This window comes from Bactrocera dorsalis, chromosome 4 (assembly GCF_023373825.1).
Source record: "Bactrocera dorsalis isolate Fly_Bdor chromosome 4, ASM2337382v1, whole genome shotgun sequence".
Lineage (NCBI taxonomy): Eukaryota > Metazoa > Arthropoda > Insecta > Diptera > Tephritidae > Bactrocera > Bactrocera dorsalis.
The window spans coordinates 66508853-66531502 of NC_064306.1; the positions used below are offsets into that span (position 1 = coordinate 66508853).

General features: G+C 35.6%; 2 protein-coding genes across 8 annotated transcripts in view; one reads left to right on the forward strand and one right to left on the reverse strand.

The window, feature by feature from the left end:
• The first annotated feature begins 514 nt into the window (after positions 1-514).
• LOC105223684 (non-canonical poly(A) RNA polymerase protein Trf4-1) lies at positions 515-7667 on the forward strand. Of its 3 annotated transcripts, none has more exons than XM_011201463.4 (6): positions 515-1175; positions 2570-3593; positions 3742-4422; positions 4503-4810; positions 5321-6185; positions 6678-7667. In XM_011201463.4, the coding sequence occupies exons 2-6, from the start codon at positions 2834-2836 to the stop codon at positions 6758-6760; spliced, it is 2697 nt and encodes an 898-aa protein (XP_011199765.2). In that variant the 5' UTR covers positions 515-1175; positions 2570-2833; the 3' UTR covers positions 6761-7667. The 3 variants fall into 3 exon arrangements, with proteins under 3 accessions (XP_011199765.2, XP_011199767.2, XP_011199766.2); XM_011201465.4 differs by lacking the exon at positions 515-1175 and adding an exon at positions 1563-1667; XM_011201464.4 differs by lacking the exon at positions 515-1175 and adding an exon at positions 1613-1782.
• An 11477-nt stretch (positions 7668-19144) lies between these two features.
• Positions 19145-22650, reverse strand: part of LOC125778058 (serine protease snake) — a 9692-nt gene continuing 6186 nt past the window's right edge. Inside the window, exons 3-8 of one of the 5 annotated variants that reach the window (XM_049454190.1) lie at positions 20353-20435; positions 20184-20299; positions 19970-20122; positions 19810-19892; positions 19588-19748; positions 19145-19523 (exon numbers count right to left, since the gene is read on the reverse strand). In XM_049454190.1, the coding sequence (XP_049310147.1) occupies positions 19326-19523; positions 19588-19748; positions 19810-19892; positions 19970-20122; positions 20184-20299; positions 20353-20435 (794 nt within the window). In that variant the 3' untranslated portion in view covers positions 19145-19325. The remainder of the gene's footprint in view (positions 19524-19587; positions 19749-19809; positions 19893-19969; positions 20123-20183; positions 20300-20352; positions 20436-22650) is intronic. The other 4 variants (XM_049454194.1, XM_049454193.1, XM_049454195.1 and 1 more) reach the window with 4 other exon arrangements.

Sequence of the window (22650 nt, forward strand, 5' to 3'; positions counted from 1 at the left end):
TTCCATTTTAATATAATCATATGCAATCACGATTTGTTTTAATTTTAGGCAAACCAATTCAAAGCCATGAGTACGCCACAATCAAGGCTTTGCTTTTTTAATTTCTCTCTAATAAATAGTTTTATGAGAACGTGTTCCCACAAACGCGTGCATCGAAATTTCCTGTGCCTGACACAAAGCAAAGCAAAAGTTCTGATTCCGCAAAATTGTTTAATTATTGCGACTGTGTGAACGTCGAATAAGGAAATTTCAAGAAGAGATATTTAACTGATCTGGGCGACATCTGCCGCTTGACTGTACTCCAATTAGGTTCCACTTTGAACAAAATTTCATGCAATTTAATAATTTCAAAGTGTAAAAATACAATTTGCGCAATTTTCTCGCATATCTTGTAAGAAGTTCTACATGTTGTTCCCATTTTTGAGCGTTTGTATTAAACTTTAGTGAATTTGGAATTAAATTCTCAGTAATTTTTTAATATGTTTGAGCTGGCATCATTGGTACTTTTTAGTCCGCTTTGTGGACTGTAGAACTACGGAAAAAATCATTCGAAGCGTGGTTGAAAATTTGTCGACTCGTACTCGTTCTTGCGGATTTTTTCACGGCGAATAATCTAGTGCAATAGTGCTAAAAATTCGTTTTGTTCATTAAAAAAGTGAAATGAAATAATGGCTATATATTGTTTTATAAAGAAAAAGTGTATAAAATAAGTGCGAAGTGAGAAAGCCGAAAAATTCTCGAACGCCTTCGAGATATCTGATTGTGAGTGGCAATCGCTGCGGAGAAGAACGAGAAGAGGAAAAAAGTTGGAAAAGGGCGCTCCGCTGGCAATTTACAGTAATAAAAAAACAACTTCACCTCGAATCAGATAAACTCAACACTCCCGCTCACTTCACGTTCCACTCGGCGTTCCAATAACTACGAACACATACACACACAGACATTTTGCTAGCATACGTTCATTATAGGCGGTGCGTATTTACGGGCGCGAATTCAGTCGCAACGAGTGAAATATTTTTTTTTCCCTAAAATATCGCTTTTAGCGCTGAATTAAGTAAAGTTAAGAAAAAACCAATAAATAATTTGTGTGCAATTTTAAAGACAAAGTTTACGAGTAATATTATATCTTCGATATTTACAATTGTATTGCCGATGAAAATCTACAAAAGAAAAATGTGAGTGGTATAAAACCAAAAAATTGATTTCAATTAGTTCACAAAATCAAATCACATTTGAAATATATACAAAAATATATATATATATATATATATATATGCGTTAAGAAGACAGTGTAAATCACAAAATGATGCGGTTATATGGGTGAATTAGTAGACAAGTGAATTTGACTGCTTATTTGCCATATAAAGTCTTATTTTAAGTCCTCGATCTGACGACGCACGACATCGGTCGTTGCTGTCCGGTGCTGTGGATGCTAGGTGTCGCCATGTTGCCTTCAATTGTCATTGCGTTTTATCAGTTCTCTTTCATATGATATTCGCTAATTTTTTTTTTTTTTCATTTAATTTTCTACGTAAGAGAATGTAAAGAAAAAGTGCTAAAAGTGGGTGAGCAGATAATTTATTAAATCATAGGAGAAGTTTTCATACGTATTAATATTTTCAAAGTAATTGTTGTGTGCAGTTGGAAATACGTTAACTGTATTAGCGGTAATAGGCATTTGTACAAAACAGCTAATATATGGTGTCCAATTACAAGGACGTTATAAATTTTTTATAAACGGCATGGAAATAGACAAGCAGGTTTTCATCCCCTACGAATTATGTGTGTATCAAAAATGGTGGAGAATAATATTAAATATTTTAGAAAATGCCTTTTCCAAAAAGTTATCATGTAATGTTATGAAGACTAGTGGACAGTTAGATATCTTACATATATGTACTCATTTCCCAAGCAAAAAATAACGCAGCCCGTTAAACCGCACAATAATTTTTTGAGGTTATGATCACTATACGGCCACCACTTGTTTGTCATCACTTATTTGTCTTGCGATTAGTATATGCCAGTTATAATAATCGTATACTGATAACTTTAACTTAGAAACATTGGTGCACATTTCTGAGTTCATGTAATTTTGGTTACAATTTTTTGAATTAAAATTACCAAATTCCACGTAAAGATTTGAAATTTTGTAGTAAATATAAATTTTAGGGTTTTTTTAGGTTTACATACACCATACGAACGCATATCCACCCGCTAACAACAACCTCGTTATAGTTGTGAAGTCTCGTGAGTTGATCATGGTGTCTGAGCTTAAACAATTTTTATTACTTAGTAACGCCTTTTCGTCTAGATGTGTTAATTGATTTACACTTCTGCATTCATTTTCTTTTTAATTTCTCAGCAAATATGTAAAATTTCATATGATATTAGGTGTGGGTCAAAATCGCAAATAGAAAATGAAAGTATTTAAGTATATTTTGGTTCTCAGTTTAAAACTTACAAACCGTACATCTACATATTTTAAATTATCCGCATTTGGTTATGAGAATTATGTTTATATCTTATCTAAAATTTTTATATTTATTTGCTTAATTATCATATTTTGCAGCTAGCATCTTATAAAGCGGTCTTAAGTACGTTGATTTCAACTCTGCCAATGCAAATGCTGGCATTTTCAGTGTAATTACCACACTGCCAAACGAGTTTGCAAGAAAACTTCTTATTCGTTTCGTTTATGTTCGTCGATGGTGCAATTTGATCTATATAAAAGACAATAGTTAATTATTTAGCGCAACGCTTCGTAACGGACGACGCGAAACTCCAAGCGGATTGCGCATACAATTCCCGTTCCGTGAGAAGAAGACTGCTTTGAATGGATCCTTTTGTCGGCTGGTTTCAAGAGGAACAGGAGGGTCCAGCATTACGCACATGGTGTAAAATTTGGGAGACCAATGCGCATGATATGAGCCAATTGTTGGAACAACAGAGCCAACAATTACAACAACTGCAAAGCGTTGGCAACGGCAAATTGAACGGCACGTTAAGTGCACGCGATCGTGATTCATTACAATTGCTGCTACAGCAAGTCGGCAACGGCGGCCTGCGCAATTCCATATATAATAATAATAACAACAACGGTAGTAGCGGCACAAATAGTGGCAATACATCCAGCAACAATTCTATTGACTCGACGAGTAACAACGACTGTATCACACCGGCCACTACACCAGTCGTAGGAGGCGGGGATAATAATAGCACGAAAATGCCGTCACACGATCGTCCAAGCTATTACAATCCATCGCGCAGGAAAATTGGTCGTATAGTAGACAATAAAGCGAGCACATTCAACGTCAACAAATATATGGGTAAATTGGTAATTAAGTACAAAGGCTGTCCTTGGCGTGTGCCGGGCTTCGAGTATGGACGCGGAGTTATCGGTTTACATCAGGAAATCGAACAGTTTTACAATTACGTATTACCTACGCCCACCGAACATGCTATACGCAACGAAGTCGTACAGCGCATCGAGGCGGTGGTGCACTCAATATGGCCAAAAGCAATTGTAGAGATATTCGGTTCCTTCCGGACGGGCCTGTTTCTGCCCACATCGGATATTGATTTGGTTGTTTTAGGTGAGTGTAGCCTAGCGTTAAGAAACCTTTAATTCAGCTGTAAAGAAGCCAATTTTATTGTATTGTTTTTGTTAAAATATAGTAATATTTATAATTTAAGAAATGTAAATATCAGTAAGTACATATGCATATTTCTTCCCACGCACAGGGTTATGGGAAAAAGCGCCATTGCGCACGCTCGAAACAGAACTGATTGCCCGCGGCATTGCTGAGCCACATTCGGTGCGTGTACTCGACAAAGCCTCGGTACCCATCATCAAGCTCACAGACCGCGAAACACAAGTGAAAGTCGACATTTCATTTAATATGCAGTCCGGTGTGCAATCGGCCGAATTAATTAAGAAATACAAACAGGAATTTCCACTGTTAGCGAAACTGGTGCTTGTACTGAAGCAATTTCTGCTTCAACGTGATCTCAATGAAGTTTTTACCGGTGGCATTTCCTCCTATTCGCTGATATTGATGTGTATTAGCTTCCTACAATTACACCCGCTACAAATCGATCATGACAAAGCTAACTTGGGTGTGCTGTTGCTGGAATTTTTCGAACTTTACGGACGTAAGTTCAATTACATGAAGATCGGTATATCGATCAAAAATGGCGGCCGCTATATACCTAAGGAGGATCTGCAACGCGAAATGATCGACGGCCATCGCCCGTCGTTGTTGTGCATTGAGGATCCGCTAACGCCAGGCAACGATATCGGTCGCAGTTCTTATGGTGCATTGCAGGTGAAACAAGCCTTCGAGTATGCGTACATGCTGTTGGCCAATGCTGTGAGTCCACTCAACGAATTCGGTAGTAATTGCGCCGAACGCACCATACTAGGTAACTTCCATTGTACTAACGGCAACTACGTGAAGTCGCTATTTACTTGTTTCAATAATTTTTAAATTTTTCTCATGCAGGGCGTATAATACGTGTTACCGATGATGTAATCGATTATCGTGAGTGGATACGTGAACATTTTGAGCATCTTGTGATCCCCCATACGCCAAACAGTGGCAGTGCCGTTAAGTTCATTCCGTCGATGCTACCGCCTGGCGTTCTGACACCACCACTGCAGCATCAGCACATGCATCCACTGGCGCAGCAGCAATTGTACCATCAACAACAGGCCGTGATGGCGCAACGGTTGCGACGGAGTAGTGTCTCCTCTGGCGAGGACTCGGAAGATAGCAAAGAATGTGATGTAGACTCAACGTCATCTCCACCGGTAAGCAATCCACTTATTATAGCGCCGGCAACGTCTGCGGCGCCAACCGCCATGACCTCTTCCGCGAATATTCATACAATGTCTCGTATGGATACATGATGAATAGTTGCTGGTCTGGTGCAGCAGCAGCAGTTACAACAACAACAGCAGCAGCAAGAAATCCAAGAGCAACAGCAGCCGTATCAACAAGCGTCATTGGTTAGCAATCACACTGTCGCCAGTGTAACCACAAACATCGCTGTCAACTCTCTAATCAACACCAGTACCAACGTTCAAGACAGTGGCAGTGTTGGTGGTGCTGGTGGTGTAAATGTGAGCGGCCATATCGCTGCTGTTGCTAGTCCACATAGTATTGGTGGTAATGGTGGTGGCGCTAGTAGTCAAATAACTGTTCGTCAAAAATTGTTAATTAAGCCACCGCCAACAACGCTGCTGCCACTGCCGCTGCACCAGATCAATCAGCAACAACTTAGTCCACAACAACATCATCAACAACCACAATATGCACAGATTACGCAGCAGATACAACATCAGCAGCAGCAGCAACATCAACAACAACAACTACAAGCGAGTATACATATGCAGCAGCTGTCACAACAACAACAACAGCAACAATCGTCAGCCTCTTCCCAATTGCAAGCACAGCCGCAGCTAACGCAACTGCCGACCCAGCAACAGCAACAGTTTGTACTTCAGCAGCAGCAACAGCAGCAACAACAACAAATGCACACACAATGTCCGCCTCCGCAAAAGCAGCAATCGCCGCCGCGGCAACAAAAGCAACCCTCACCGCCGCAACAACAAAAGCAATTATCCCCGCCCCGACAACAAACACAACAACAGCAACAGCAGTTGCACGCACAGCAGCAGCAACAGCAAGCGCAGCAAAGATTTTCCGGCCCCTCAAATCGCCGTCAATTCTATGTGCCACCGCCAATGCAGCAGCAATATCAACAACAAATATCCAAATCGTCTTCTACCGAGTCGTATACGAATGCGACAAGTACGACTGCTACTTCCAGCTATGTTGGCAACAGCAATAACAATGGCAACAATAGCAGCAACAACAACAATAATAATCGTACACGTTACACGCAACGTCCGTCACAACAGCAGCAACAACAACAGCAAGTGCGACAACAACGTGTGCAACAACCAGCGATGCGTCAACAACGTTACAACGCCAGAACTGCATCACCCGCGTCAACAACATCATCCCGCCCATCAACAAATCCAATGCAACGTGCGACACTCACCTCTGCTTCGTCGACCATATCGATAATTTCCATATCGTCGGAGTCTTCAGTGGGTTCGACATCATCGACGAACAGTTCGGGGTCGGCGTCAGCGTCTGCGTCAACAAATACTAGATTAGGTGAGTCTTGAAGGAATTAAATTAAGTGTTTATGTCATGTGTTATACAATTTAAAGGTTAGGAAATTTTCATGTTTTTGCTGTGAAAATATTTTTTTCCGTGCATTTGCGATATTTATTTAATGTTGTTTTTGTGACAATAATTTTGATGAATTGAAAGTGCCTACACCTTGTTTTGGTGGCCGTGTTTTCCGTTATTAGCGAATCTACCTAGTTATATTTTGTTTGTTAATTTAATTTGGTTTAGCATAAATGACCTTGATTTGTCCTCTACCATATTATCTGCTGAAAATGTAATAAATTGTTTGTTACGTGCGTGTTGTTCGTGAATATTGTGATTAAAGTTTAAAAAATTGCGATTTAATTTTTCCAATGCACTTTTATACTTTTGTGTTTTGTTTTGTGTGCAGTAACTTTCTGTCTCGCAGCTAACCTCTAAAATGAATTATTTTCTTCTATTTACTCTTTAATCATTTCGTTCAAAACAAAAAAGGCCAACAACGCAACCGCGATGGTAACGACAGAAGGACGAAGAAGCACCAGTCGGGTAGCAGTAGATCTAGCACTAGCAAATAGACGTATCAACAGCAAGCAGACTGTATCGGTTATGTGCAAATTACCGTTGGAGTTGCCGAAGCCATTAAAAGCAGCATCCAAATCTCCCAAACCACTGCCTACGATCAAGTGACATGGGAAGCATTTCGAAAGCACAACGAAGAGTTTGCGCGCGCGCTCAGTTTATATATAACACACACATACACATTCACACACACACACACACTTATTAAAACGCATACACCATATTCTCTAGCACACTATTAGGCAACTAAGAAAAATTTAGTATGTACGAGTTTAGGTATTTTTAAGTAGTCCTACAACGGGGCCATACATACACTGTGGGACATTTGGCCAATAGTATATAGACATGCAATATTATAATATTACTGTAGCGGCGCTTGATTGAAAGGTACAGTTGTGTAAGGGACGGGGGGCAACAAGAAACGATTTGTGCTTGCATTATTCTATATCTATAATTACTGGGCTGATATTAGTAGAAATAGTTGATAACCTGTGCCTATTTTAACGTAATAATTTAACAAGTAAGCAAAAAATGCTAAATCATTCAACCATAACCTTAAATAATGTTTGTTGTGCGACACAACATGCACATATATACACGTACACACACACACACACAGTTACGAACGTTGATGGATGATGACGCCACTGATTGAATAATATTGTTAAGTAATATGTTCTGGGGTTGTAGTGTTACTACACTATGCAAAGGATCTTAGAGTAGCGGTTAAATAAGACCGAACGAACGGACGATCATATTGGACGTTGCTTCGGAAAATGCCGCAGACCACAGCAGCTATGTAGAGAAAATATGTAGGAGACGCAGCGTGCTTAAGCCGAGTAGAAAAGTTGAAGTAGATTTTAAGAAAAGCTAACGGAGTTGTAAACGAAATACCAACAAAAACACACACACACACACAAAGCGAGTGAAAAGGCGTGAGTGGGCATGAGAGAGATGAAAATCCTTAAAAGTCAAACTTTTACCACATAGAATACACGCGGTAAAAAATCGAAAAGAAAAATGTTTGTAAGAGAATTTTAAGTAGAAGAAGCCAGAAGCAGCGTATGGAAAGGAATACTATATGCTTGCTAGGAGAAAGTAATGCACACATGGATTATGACAAAAATTGAAATGAGAAAGTAGTTACAAAAAATCAAAAAAAAAATTAATAATAATATTAAATAATGCAAAGCCTATACTGTTATTAGTATTTAATTGCGTTGAATGAATGCTATCAGTTGCTATATAATTGGAAAACGAATGCAGTTTTAAATAATACATACATACATGTAACGCCAATCAAATGCTTTCAGAAATTAGTGTGTAAGTTGATTTTTCCCCCGAAAATCTTTGTGTATGTGAATGGCAGTAGCAATAAACCGTAGTATGGCAGTATAGATAGTACAGCAGCAACAAAAAAAGTTTCATGTGATATTAAACGAACAAAAACTAATGGTTAGCACACACACACACATACACGCGGGAAGAAAATAGAAATGTACAGAAATTTAGTGTAAAGAATGCTCAAACTTCAACTTTTCTTCAGTATGCTAGATGAGCTTAGAAAGAACGATAATTATTCGAATGTAAAGTAGAAATTATGTACATACATATGTACGAGTAGGTTGGTAGTATGTGTTGCAAGCTTTAGCAAGAATGTAAATTTTAAGTCATAGACAATACAGTTGTAAAATCGCGTGGTAAGCGTTTTTTAATTGAAATTATCATTTTTTAATGTAAAATAGCGGCGTTCCTTGCAATAGAATTGAAGAGTTTCTCTCATGCACTAATACATTTTTTTTTAGCCAAGAATTGAATAGTTTCATGCACTAATACATTTTTTTAAATAAATTATTGTTTCATAATTTTGAAAATGGAAAACTGCGCTGAAAATTTGTTTTGTGCAAAAAAAAATATAAAATAAAAATTTTAAAAAGCGCAAATGTAGTGCGATCTATAGCAAGAAATTAGGTAAGGTCTGAGAAAAAATAAAAAAGGAAGTTTGTAGAGCATGGTCAATATTTGTATTTTTTTTTTTAATTTTTTTAATTTTTTCGTAATTTTTTTTTTCAAACACCACTCGTAATTTGAGTTTTGGCGCAATTTCCAATAAAAAAAATCTTTGAATGAAACTACAGTGATTTATAATTTGTAGTATATTTTAAAAATAAAAACATTCAAAATATAAATTCTTAAATTGAAAGTTGTGTTAATTTTTGAAATTTTCGCAGCTTCAAACATCATAAATAGAAAGGAATCTCAATTATTTAGAAAATCAGAAAAGTAAAAAAAACTAAAGTAAAAAGTTAAAAAAAAAAATAAAAATAAAAAACTAAAGTAAAAATAAAAAATAAATAAAATAAAAAAATAAAGTAAAAATAAAAAAATTTATTGAATTAATTTAAAAATTGTATTATTATTTTATTATAAAAAATTCAATTATTAATTAATTTAAAAATTTCCAATATTAATTTTTTTTTAGTCTAGTTCTGAATAGTCATTTTTTAATAAAGTTTTTGATAAAGTTTTGAGTTTGAGTTACATCAAAAGTAATAATATTTAAATAAATTTTCAAATATTTTAATTTTCAATAGATTTTGATAAATTAAACTTTTTTATCTTATGTAGATTTTCAAATATAGTTTTTTTTTTAATTTTAAATAAATTGACTTTTGAATTTTAAACAGATATTCAAATATTTAATTTTTTAACTATTTTTTTTAATTTGTTCTTGTTTTATTCATTTCTTTAAGAAGTTTTTCGTTACTATTCTTAAATTAATTTTTTTTTTTGTTTTTTATTTTATTTTTAATATTTTCTCTTAAATTTTTTTGTAATAATTTTTTTAAAATAATTTTTTTTTTTAAATAAGTTTTTTTTAATAATTTTTTTTTTTAATATTTTTTTTTAAATAATTTTTTAAAAAAACTAGATTTAAAAAATAATAATTTCGGTTTTTTATTATTATCTAAACGAGATGCGCGCCTCTTTCTATTTATCTTGTATGAAGCATTCGCGTTTGCTTCCAAGCTTTCAGCAAATGTTGGCCATATCCACAAGCTTTCTTCAAGCAAAACTAAAAAAAAAAATAATAATTACAAAACCAGTTTTCGTAAGCCAGCTGATTTTCGAGTATTCCATGTAATGTTTCAATACTTTCTTTTTTAGGGTTAACTTGCACTGTAAGTGCGTTCGTTAAAGCTTTTGTTTTCGTTTCGGTTTTCTTCTTCCGTTTGGGGGGCGTTGAGATTCAGGCGTAACAACAAATAATTTTTTGTTTTTTTACTTTTGGGCGGGTAACAACACTCACAAACGAACGTAATTAGAAACGACAAACACAACAACAATAACAACAACAAAAGCTCTACTTAGTTACTTAGATACAGTCGTTAATTTTTACACATTTCGTTACTAGCTAAGTTTCACAATCAACATACATAAATCAATTAAAGATTTTTTACTTAACATAAGCAAGCCATTAGCTAATTAAGTGCAAGAATTGTTTGTAATATTATTACTATCATCACTATTATTATTATTAATATTATAATTATATAAATTTCCATTTTAAACAAAAACCGAAAATTATGTTCAAACGTATGTTTATATATGTATAAATGAAATTTACCGCTATACGCGAAAATGTCATGCCGTCAACGCCCTTATCACTTAACGCCCTGTCACTGGCGGCAACGCGCCCGCGCAGTTTTCGTTGTCCGCACACCCTAATGCCGCGCAGCACTTGCGCTGCGCTCGCTATTTATACATATATATGCATATAAACAACAAAAACAAAAGATTTAATATAAAATGCTGTTATAATTAATGATTACTATTACGTTATTACATAACTAATTACAATATTTAATTATAAATGAAATTAATTTTTTAAGGTGTCACCCTAGCGAAAGTGGCGCTTTGTGCTGCACGCTACAAAGCAATAAAATAGCAAATAACAACAAAAACGCAAAAAAAAATCAAGCAGAAAAAGAAATAATGTGTAAAAATTATTTGAAATGCGCGCGCACACCACCCTAATGTGTGCGCGTAGTTTGTCGACAATTTTCTTACGCTATAAAGACTTATGTAACAACAACAACAACAGCAAATGTTTTACGCCAATTCATAGACTTATTTGTTCTAATATCATAACCATTTAAGACTTTATATGAGCTAAAACGCATACCAACACAATTATACTATATACTTAGTATGTACATACATATGTGTGTAAGTGTATATACAACGTAGTATTTAAAATGTAAGTCACAACAACTAACAAGCCCAACTAATAACTAGTGGTGTGTACTTTTTTGATTAAAATTGAAAATTGACTCGCTACCGAAGCGTTGCCGATTGAAATACGAACTAGTTGTGCAGCAACGAAGTGCGCCGAAGTGCATGTGTGTGTTGTTTAAAAATGAAATAATGATTTTGTGTCAGCAAATGCGTTTGGCTTGCGCAAAATGCTGCGTAGGCGACACGAAATGCAACCCTGTACGCGATTTTGTCGTTAAAATATCACTTGACTTGCGTTGTTCGATTTGAAAAATATTTTGCGGCGCTTGAAATGTAGTTTTCGCTGTGCAATCCAATGAAAGCCAAGTAATTAACAACTATTTTTGATTATTCCTTCAATTTGTATGTATACTGCGCCCACAAATTTGATTAGTGCATTTTGCACACACTGTATATTATTATTATAACGCTATTTTATTTAATTAGTATCTAAGTTAAGCTGTGAAATTCCGTATAATTTTATTTAAGCGTAAATTACATACACGAAGCGATGTCGCTAGTCAAAAGTTTAAAAGAAGAACATGAAGAAGAATAAGCTGAAAATATGTTGTATGCGAAAAATTGGAATTTTAATGGCGCAGAGTGTGTGTGAAAAAAAAATAATGCAATTTTGTCCACTAATGGCATGCATTATGTAAGCTAAAGCACCGGCGCTGCCAGCAGTTTTGGTTAAATTGTTATTAGCAGTAATTTTGAAGTCAACTTTATTTAGTATGCGTCCATACATCATGCGTTTTTTAGTTTTAATTAGTTACTTTAATGCGTTTTTGTTTCCCCAAATAGACATTAGTTGTGTAAAATATTATATATTTCGGTTTCTACATAGAATAACTCTCGTTGGTCTATGCATGCGTGCGCGCTGTAGACGTTCTTACTTACTTTTACTAACCTAACCTTAAGCGTATAAGATTAGTGTGTATGTATTATATATATAGAAAGTATATATAAGTTTTGTCGACTTTTTGAACGCTCATTTGCAACTATCGCTTTGTGGCACATACCGCTTTGCGCGCTTAGCACTTAAATCATGCTCGGTTTTATGCCATTCTGGCGTTACAAGTTTGAATTTGCATACATTATATAATGACATAAGAGAATTATGCGCCATTTTGTCCATTGCATTGCTTTGTGGTTTTTAGAAAATTTAATTAATACAAAATATTTAAATAATAAAAAAATTTAGATAAAAATAAAAAATAATTGCTATTGCAGGCATTATTTTCGAACTTCAAAAATTAAAAAATTATGAATAAATTTTATCACAACCTTGCATAAATTTTAAATATTTTTTAACGGTAATTTTTAATGATTTTCGTGTTTTAAATGGTTTCTGATTGAATTTTCGAACTGAATTATTATAAGTTTTTTCGAAATTCACTAAATACTACAATTTTCAGCAATTTCATAATGCCTTACTTTTAAAAATATTAAAAATGTTTTTTTTTTTACTAAAATTTATTATTTTTTTTAGTTTTTTGGTTTGAAAATTTAAAAAAATATTTCGAACTGAATTGTTATTCGTTTTATTTAAATTGCACTAAAACAACAACAACAAATTATTAAATTTAAAAAATATTAAAATTATTTTTTTTTTTAATTTGAAAATAAACAAAAAATTATTTAGTTTGAAAACTAAAAAAATTACCTTTTCTCAATTACAATTACAAATAAAAAATATTTTACGTTTGAAAATTACCAAAAAAATATTTTTTTTCGCTATCATTTTTTGTTTTTTAAGAAAAAAGTATTTAAAAAACATCTTCGTTTGAAAATGATAAAAAAAAAACTGTGGAAAATTGAAATAAATTTCTGTTTTCGTTAAAAAATTTAAAATTTTGTACAATTTAGGGCAAAATGAAATAACTTATTCACGGAATAATACAAAAAACAGTTATTATTTCCTATTTTTTGTGGTGATATTCGTTTTCTAGCTTTTTCACACAATTTTTTAAAATTTTCGAAAAAACCAATTTTTCACATTTAACAAAAAATGTTTCCTAATTTTTCAATTTTTTTCAAAAATTTAAATTTTTTTTTTCAAAAATTATTTAAAATTTTTTTCAAAAATTATTATTTAATTTTTTTTTCAAAAATTATTATTTAATTTTTTTTTCAAAAATACATAATTTGTTCAATTTTTTTTCAAAAATTAGTATTTCATTTTTTTTTTCAAAAAAAAATTTTTTTTTTCAAAATTATTTTTAAAATTTTTTTTACAAAAACTATTTTTTCAATTTTTTGTTTTCAAATATAATTTTTTCAATTTTTTTTTTCAAAAATAATTTTTTAAATTTTTTTTTTTCAAAAATAATTTTTTCAATTTTTTTTTTCAAAAATAATTTTTTAAATTTTTTTTTTTTATAAAATAATTTTATCATTTTTTTTTTTATTATTTTTTCAATTTTTTTTTTAATAAAATAATTGTTTAAATTTTTTTCTAATAAAATAATTTTTTTCAATTTTTTTTTCAAAAATAATTTTTTTTTTTTTTTCAAAATAATTTCAATTTTTTTTTTCAAAAATTATTTTTTCATTTTTTTTTATTTGTTATATTTCCATTTTTTTTTTTGTAAATTAAAACACGTAATTCTCAATAATTCTGTCAAATCGTAGCTTCTATTGTGTATATTCTGCATTATATAATAGCAATTTATTGTAAGCACTCAAAACGAAATTTGTAGTTTTTGGCAGAAGAATTTTTTTTAGTAAAAATTTAAATAGTTTTTAATAAAAAATATACTTTTAGTACAGAAATTTTTTAGACATAAATTTTAAATATTTTTCAAAAATATAAAGCAAAAATTATGAAAAAAACCAAATAATTGAAAATCAAAGCAAAAGAGTATATCAAGGCATTTCCTATAAAATCATACAAAATACGGATTTAATAATGAATTAAAAAAAATAATAATTTTGAATGCGAAGTACGCAAGCGCGGCTTAGTAAATAGTAGTATGCACCGTTAGCTCTTTGGACAAGGCGTAATTCTCACAAGTCAAATACAAATTTAGGGAAACGATTCGAGTTGCTGAACTAGTTGAGTAGTTGCAACAAACGCAACAGCAACAACAACAATGCAAATTAACTGAATTATGTAATATCAAAGCAACTGTGCTGTCTTAGCTCGAACTTAACGTAACGTAACGTAGCATCTCATTCGTCAAGTGTGTGTGTACCGACAGACAAGACATTGTGCATTCGAAAGCAAACACCACAACAACAAACATAAAAAGATGAATTTAAATTAAATGAAAACCGCGAACGTTTAGGCCACCCACACACACACACACACACCTTTACATGCATGATGATAATTACCTACATTTAAGTAAAGTAAATTAATTCGCAACTAATGTTACTTAGCAACTATGTACATACAAAGTAAACAAAAAGAAAAAACAACAAAAACAAAAGCAAACCTGCTACAACAAAGTATACAAACATCAAATAGAAATTTTAGATGTAAAAGAGTAAATATTTTTTTCTCGCTCTCGATTAGCAATAATGATGTGTATGTATGTGTGATGCAATTAGAGGATAGCCAACACATGTAAAACTAATTAATTATTAATAAATAAATATATTTCCGCAATCGGAGATAGTTTTCTTTTCTGAAATACAAATGTGCGCCAAATCCTCTTTAAAACATTTGAATTCTTTCACACAAAAAACTCCCACAAACACACACACGCATACACACACAGAACTATACAAGTCTACAAGCGAACATTTACATATATATTATATACGTATATATATACATACATATATATATAGTCTAGTTAAATAGTGCGAAAGTCGAAGTATGATATTTGCAGATGAATACAAAAACAAAAACAAACAAAACAGATCGTTGAAGAATATGTGAAATTTGTAATTTTACTTATATATAATTATAAAAAAAATATATATATATACATATACATATAAAAAGCATTACATATTAATATAAATATTAGTTCGTGTAATTTAAAAATTTTTATTTAACGTAACTTAAAAAGAAACACAAAAAAACATTGTATAAAAATGTAAAATTAATATGAATGAAAATACGCTAGAAAATATTCAAAGAAAAAACTACCAAGTAAAGCGTAACAAAAAAAAACAATAAAAGTTTTGAAAAATCGCCTAATTATTTTAGGTATACGTAAAAACTAAAAGCTCTCTTTCATTTCTCGTCTTCTCACTGTCTAATAAATGGTTTTGTGCGGGGGTCAGCAAAAAATTTAACATCGGAGTTGCAGCACGACGTCATCAACAATATAATTATAACAACTTAGCAGTATTTACTTGGACCGTTGATGGTTCTACAAACTCGCGAACAAAGGGGAGTCGTGTCGGCCGATAACTCTTCTCTTCCCAGTAGTGAAGGCTACTCCCGACCTGCAGAGCACAGTCACACAACGCTACTTCAGGACATTGAAAAAACCACGCTCCCTCAAGGACTGAAGAGGTGGACCATAAACTACCAGAACGGACGAACATTCCTTTCCGACTTTTGTCGAAATTGAATTGAGTGGGGTTTCCGCAAGGTGGGGGTTCTCTCCCCGTTGCTTGTTTAACTGCTACTTCTTCTCGAAACTTCCTCCACAACCAGAATGGAATTTCTAATCGCCCCCGTAAGCTGTTGTTGCACGATACGACTGTGGCAATGAAGGCGAGGTATGAACTCAAATGTAAACGGCTATCTCTCCGATCTCTCACTTCCTCGCTGCGCGGACTTTACACTCTCGTCCACTAAATCAACATTAACCATATTCTCTAACGGCCGAAGGAGTGCAGAGACTTGACCTAACATTGCAAGCCAATGGCTTTAAACTTGACTGTCAATAAACCTAGATTTTTAAGTGTGACATTCAACAGTCTGGTACTCCCTTTCCTCCTCTACGAACGCAATTATTTTATTTGCCAGAAGTAACGAGCCGACAAACCTCAAGTCGCTAGACCGACGCACCATTAGAAAAGACCAACGTTGTTAGTTAAATTCAAGGCAATCGAACGGTTTGTCCTTTAACTACGCCAATATGGTCGCCTGGGTGCAATGAAACGCAGACGAGGAAGCTACAGATACTCCGGACTACAACAGGATGCCGCACACCAGCACAGTGAGGCCTTATGATCCCATTTAAGTAGCGCAATGAACTCCGCTCAAAGCTGTTTCTGCTGGGGTGCTTATGCAGAAATCATCCCATGCATTCACCTGATGGTAGCCGAAACGCTTTTGATGAGCATCAAGAGGTGCTTACTCAACTACGTGGGCGACATAGAACAATACGCCGACCAGACTTCGGACGCAACAAACTTCAGACCTGCACTGATCGCCATTCACAGATGGCCAATAGCACCTTCACCACTCCTTAGTGAATGACGTACTTTGAGTCAAAACCACACCCTTGTGCAGCTTCGTTCTGGATATTGTAGCAGACTAAACTACTACTTATCCAGTGTCGACCCTGAAATATCAAATATATGTCCAGGTAGCAATGAGTCCCCGCATGACACTAACCACCTCTTTGCATGCCCTACTAAACCTACACATCTGACACCCCTCTCCCTATGGTCCACACCTACCGTTGGATGACCTCGGGGGTAACTTGTCTAATCTTTACCATCCTACCGGGGAGTATGTAACCGTTACAACAACAACAACCGCAACGTGATTCTACATTCGTTAACATAAGCGAAGCTAATTTTTTCCATGGAACTCGCTGGGAGAATTACAGAAATTGTTTCGAATTTCCTGAGGTTTCGGATCTTTGCAAAACACAGATACGCTTGATCGAAAAATGTTACAAACGATTAGATTGAGAAATGACGTGGATGACATGTACATTTGCATGCATCGAAGACAAGACTTGAGAGTGATCTTCACACTCTCTCCTTTTAAGGTCTATTGTGTCTCGTCCAGTCTTACAATTATAATAAATTAAATTAGGAGTTGTACTTTGAGGCCGATCTCTCTATCGTGCGACTTCTTCAATCTGCTGCTGGAAAAATTATTCGAGCTTCAGGACTTAAATCGGCAGGTACATAATCTTTTATAATATGTAAAGCTACTGGCGTATTCCGATGATATTGATATCATCGGTCTCAACACCCGCGCCGTTTAGTTTCCTGCTTGTCCTCCAGACTGAACAAGGAAGCAACGCCAAATGGTCTGGCAGTGAACGAGGCCAAGACGAAATATCTCCTATCATCAAACAAACATGTCGCACTCGCGACTTGGCTCCCACGCTCACTGTTACAGTCATAACTTGAAGTTGTAGATAATTCGTCTATTTAGGAACAAGCATTAACCCAAAACAAACGTCTGGAATCCAACGCAGGCTTACTCTTGCCCAACATTACTACTTCGGACTGAGTAGCAATTGAAAAGTAAGTCCTCTCTCGACGAACAAAAGCCAAACTCTATAGTCGCTTCATAATTCCCGTCTGCTATTAGGTGCAGAGTCTTTGGACGATGACAACAACCGGATAGGTCTACGTTGCGAGTTTTCGAGAGAACAGTTTTCTGCGAAAGATTATGGTCCTTTGCGAGTTGGCCACGGCGATAGCGGCATTCGATGGAACGATGAGGCTGTAATCGAGATATACGAACGACATTGAACCTAGTTAAGCGAAATAAAAGACAGCGTGCTACGATGGCTAGGTCTGGTTGTCCGGATGGATGAAAAATCACGCCCGGCTCTGAAGTATTCGAACGCATTACCCGCCGCGGAAGCATAGGAGAGGAAGGACCTCCACTCAGTTTGGAAGGACCAAGTGGAGAAGGACCTGGCTTCGCTTGGAATATCCAATTGGCGCCGACTTGCGAAGAGAAGAAAACGACTGGCGCGCTATTGTTGTTTCGGCTATAATCGCATAAGCGGTGTCTACGCCAGTAATAGCCGCCGTTCAATAACTCGTCAAATTGGGAAAGGATTGCCGAGAAATGCCGGGAATTTGGGACTATTCACGTATGAAAACAAAATCAACCCATGGTCTCATTTTGCAAGACCAGTTAAAATATATTTGGAGAACAGCGGCTGGGAAGTTTTGCTTTACCTGTTTTATATCCCAGACCTTGCCCCTTCTGGCTATTATTTCGTACCGTTGATGCAGAACGTTCTCACTGGAATATGGCTCACATCAGAGCAGGTTTCAAAAATTCCTGGCATCCGAGCTGGCGCAGTTCTTTTGGTATGGTATCCTCAAATTGCCAGAAAAAACACAGAACATTCAAATTTATTATCATTCAAAAGAACATTTATTTTTTCTAAGATTATCCGCGGGCTCGTCTCATATGTTGAGTCCAATTTTCGATAAATTCTTCGAACATTTCGACTGGTAACTGGCGAATGACACGCCTGATGTTTGCTCCAAGGGCAGAAAAGGGATTGTACGCATAGACTTTAAAATTTACATATAAATACTGGAAAAAGTCTAGCGGTTTGAGATCACACGATCTTGGTGGCAACTCGACCGGCCCGAAACGAGAAATTATCATTGATTGATGCGATGTGTGGGAAGCTTCGCCGCCTTGTTGAAACCAATTGTCGCCGAGATCACGAGCTTGAAGGCATCAAATAGTCGGTTGCCATTCTCACAGGCATCATTTTTGTAGAAATATGGACCTATGATTCAACCAGCTCACAAACCACACCAAACCGTTGTTTTTTCTAGATGAAATGCATCTCTTGAAACTCTTCATATTGCTTTTTGTCCCAGGTGCGGCAATTTTACTTGCTGACATACCCATTGAGCAAGAAATTGGCCTCAACGTTGAAAAGAATTTGGCTGGAGCGAAACGATGTCACTTGGTGAGGCCAACACAAGTTGTATTTCGAATGCTTTTAATTTGAAATCTCCACGTAAAATGTGCCAAGTCTTTCCATAAATCAGTCTGAGTTGCTGCGAGCGGCACCCAATCAACTCACCACGGTCTTCGTGTACTCTCAGAGATGGGTGATGATGTTGCAAATAGTATGCTCAGTAGGCTGATTATATCCTACATTATGATCATAAAGAGACTAACCTTAACTCTGGTGACATATGTATTTACATATATATGCAACGTGAATTTATTATTAAAGTACACACAATTCAAGGAAATGAGGACGTAAATTTTATTTTCAGACACTTTCAATTTAAGATCAATAGTCACGTGCAGTTGGACATAAGCTTACTTTCAATTATAAGTGTAGAATAAAGCTAAAGAACTAAAATTAATATATGTTAAATAATTCTTCGCAACTTTTTAGTTGCTGCACTTAAATGATGTCATCAACCGTTAACGCCGAAACCACTCAACTGTGCTATTGGCCATACGATGTCCTCTATCCAGTCAATGTACGCCGAAACACGCGAATAAATACTCGGCGGAGCACCGCCACAAGCTTGACCAAACGACGTTATACCCACAACATACGAATAGGTGATGTCGCGATCGACTTTCAAGATCAGCGGACCACCGGAGTCACCCTGCGAGAAGATTACTGGTTGAAGTTTGAAAAGTTTAAGGTACGAAGTAGGAATGCTCGCTCACCTGGCATGTATCGCGGCGATTTTCCTGATCACCAGCGCAGATCTGGGTATTCGCCAAGCCCTGCTGCAATATATTCTCATCGGGCATATAGTAACGTTGACAAACATCGCTGGGTACCAGGAATAAGACGGCCTTCTGCAAGACATTCGAGTTCGTGCCAGCTGAAAGTTTTAAAGGAAATAAAAATATTTTAGTTTAATGAGTTAAAGAGGTCTCGTATACCGAATTGTGTATGCCCATAGCCGAGCGCTGTCACATTGTTATGAGGCACATCATACCGGGTCCATAAGCAAGCAGGTTTCTGTCTGCGAACAAACCAAAAACCAAACAGATATGGTTAAGATTTTCTAAACTAAGATCTTAATATATGTATATTTTATACCTTGTTCCCTGCTGCAATTCCAACAACGCAATGTCATTATATGAAGAGCCACTGCGATAACCTGGATGCACTATGATCCGCTTAATCGGTATGTTGGGTGTTTGCGGATCGGTTAGATTAGTGCCACCGATGCGAACAACTGTTGGAGATTGTCTGTAAAATTTAGAGCTTCATTTGAGTGCTGAAAGGTTTAAATGAGTTTTCGCGAGCTTACCCTCCCAAACCGGCACAATGTGCTGCCGTCAAGACGAAGTTCGGTGATATCAATACGCCAGCACAGTAGAAGAAAGCGCTGCTTCTATCCGTATTCGACACCCAGCCCACTGCGGCCTGTTAAAAGCAAATACTAAATATTGACACATAAAGATTTTTAGAACTCTTACCATGTAGGGGAATTCATTGGCCGCTGCTGCCTGACCTCTCACAATGGTTATGTAAAATTTGTTGCCTTGGTGGGATTCACATTCTGTGGAAGAATATGTGTTCAATATATACTTGATACTAAAATTATTAAAATTTTGTTTTCATTGTTTTTATTAGTATTGTCAAACATATCAAGTCCCATGAAACCGTCATATTTTGCGGAAGGAATCACCCCATCCTCAGCAGCCTGACATATATTTTCTTTTAAGCAACATCTCAAGTGCCAAGCAAGGAACGGGTTTTTCAATAAGAGTGCTACAAAAGATTAAACAAAAACGGTCGATGAAATTCTTTATTCCTGTGAAAGTACATTTGATGCCATTATTATGGAACTCGATTTCTTTTACACGGCCACCACGGCACGCTCCAGACGCTGAACCCAACTTTTCACGGTTTTCAAGCCGACCGACCAGCCGATACTGCTGCAATTTCAAGTTCGATATTCGTAAGAAGTCCATCAATCGTCGCTGGCTTGTTGGCATAGACCATAGACTTGACGTAGCACCAGGAAATAGTCTAAATTGCACGAGCGAGGCGTCCAATTGACTGAGCCATTTCGTGAGATAACACGTTCACCAAACTTGGTTTTCAATAAATCGATTGTGACAATCGCTCTGTAGTTTGTGGCGCCGTCCGTTGAAACCACATATTGTCCAAGTCCACATTCATAGTAACGTGCCGGTCTTGATCATCACGAAAGAAGTACGGACGAACCGATGCAAAACAATTCAGCCAGAAATGAGCCTCATCGCTGAAGATGACTTTTGTATGAAAATCCGGAACATTTTCAAATTGTTGCTCAGCCCAATTCACGAACATACGACGGTTCAGGTTGTCAATCGGATTCAGTTCTTGCGTCAGTTTGATCTTGTAAGAACGTTCCTCAATTGATGCGTTAGCAGCAGGAATATTCTCGACACTACGGGCACTTATTTGTCTCACTGGCACGGGAACATTTTGTACTGTGTCTGGGGATTAAAATTTTTCCACTAGACGCTCAATTGTTGATCTGACAGGACGATTATGACGACCATAACTTGGACGTAGCGCTCTTAAAGTTGAGGCCACTGACTCCGAATTTCTGTAGTAAATTCATAACAATTTCGACTCGTTGTTGGATCGTGGGAAAAACTATGGCTTCGTTTGCTGTCCCTATCGATCTATTTTTTGTAGCTTCCCCATTGAAAACCCTTTATTAAGTACTACTGTTATTTGATAAAAATAAAAGTTTAGCAAGTCAGAGTTCTTCGCATTATGTTTGTAAATTTTCTTAATATAATCCATGACACCTGTCGGCAGGTTACTGGCAGGCAGCATCATCATGAATTTTCTAAACAAGCACAAAATGTATACAAATTTTCCGACTCCATATGGGTTGTAGCATGAAACGTAGGAGAACCTAAAATTTGTTACCAGGAATTTATCATTTTCTCGGTGCGCAATGGATGATACGTATTATGAATTCAATTGCTTCACTTAGTCTTTAGGGACAGGGACAAAGGTCATCCTTTATTTTTAAGTGGTATTCTTGCGATCGTAGCCTAACAGCTTTTCAAAGATAATTTGATCTCGGAGCGCTGCTAACTACAAATAACTATTATTATTCGGCATCTTCCATACACCAATTCAAACGCCTTAAACCAGCTTAGTCGCCTAAGACTGAGAGCCATCGTTTCTTCGTAGACAACGACGTTATTAAGAGCATGTTGCATGTTACACTCGTTAAGAAAGTATGTAGTTCATGGGGCAACACTTGTCAGCACACAACCAATTGAATCTAATTATGCGCATTTAAACAAGACAATTATTTTATTGCACGCTGTGATAGGGATCAGCGTAATTAAAGAGGAAAATACGGAGAAATGGGAATGCATTTCGAAATTGCACTCAAGATGGCCGTAGACCGCGTATGATAAGATACTATGTTAGTAAATTTAATTATTTTGTTTATTTCGTTTGTTTTGGAATATGCATTTATGTAGCAGTTGAGATCAAAGGTTGTCATAATATTTTTATGGGTTTTAAGTGTCCTCAAGAAAACTTATAGATCTAGAGGTAAAACTAGTAGATAGAATACATCTCAGTCTGCTGTCTGAAGGCTTCGACTATTTCAGCAATTTTTGATGCTTCCAGTTCGACTAATTATCCTTATGATGTTAATAGTAAGCTACGTCAAGATTGAGGCTTTTACCTTAGATCTTTTACTATGTCAATCAGTTTCTGAACCTAACGTTTGTTTCTATTTATCTGGTTATTGG

What these genes read in the sequence shown, in the direction of transcription:
- LOC105223684 (XM_011201463.4), top strand. Translation starts at nt 2,834, where the DNA reads ATGGATCCTTTTGTCGGCTGGTTTCAAGAGGAACAGGAGGGTCCAGCA. An exon ending in ACTCAACGTCATCTCCACCG is followed by an intron (nt 4,811 to 5,320) that starts GTAAGCAATCCA and finishes CAATATGCACAG; the next exon opens with ATTACGCAGCAGATACAACA. An exon ending in GTCAACAAATACTAGATTAG is followed by an intron (nt 6,186 to 6,677) that starts GTGAGTCTTGAA and finishes AAAACAAAAAAG; the next exon opens with GCCAACAACGCAACCGCGAT.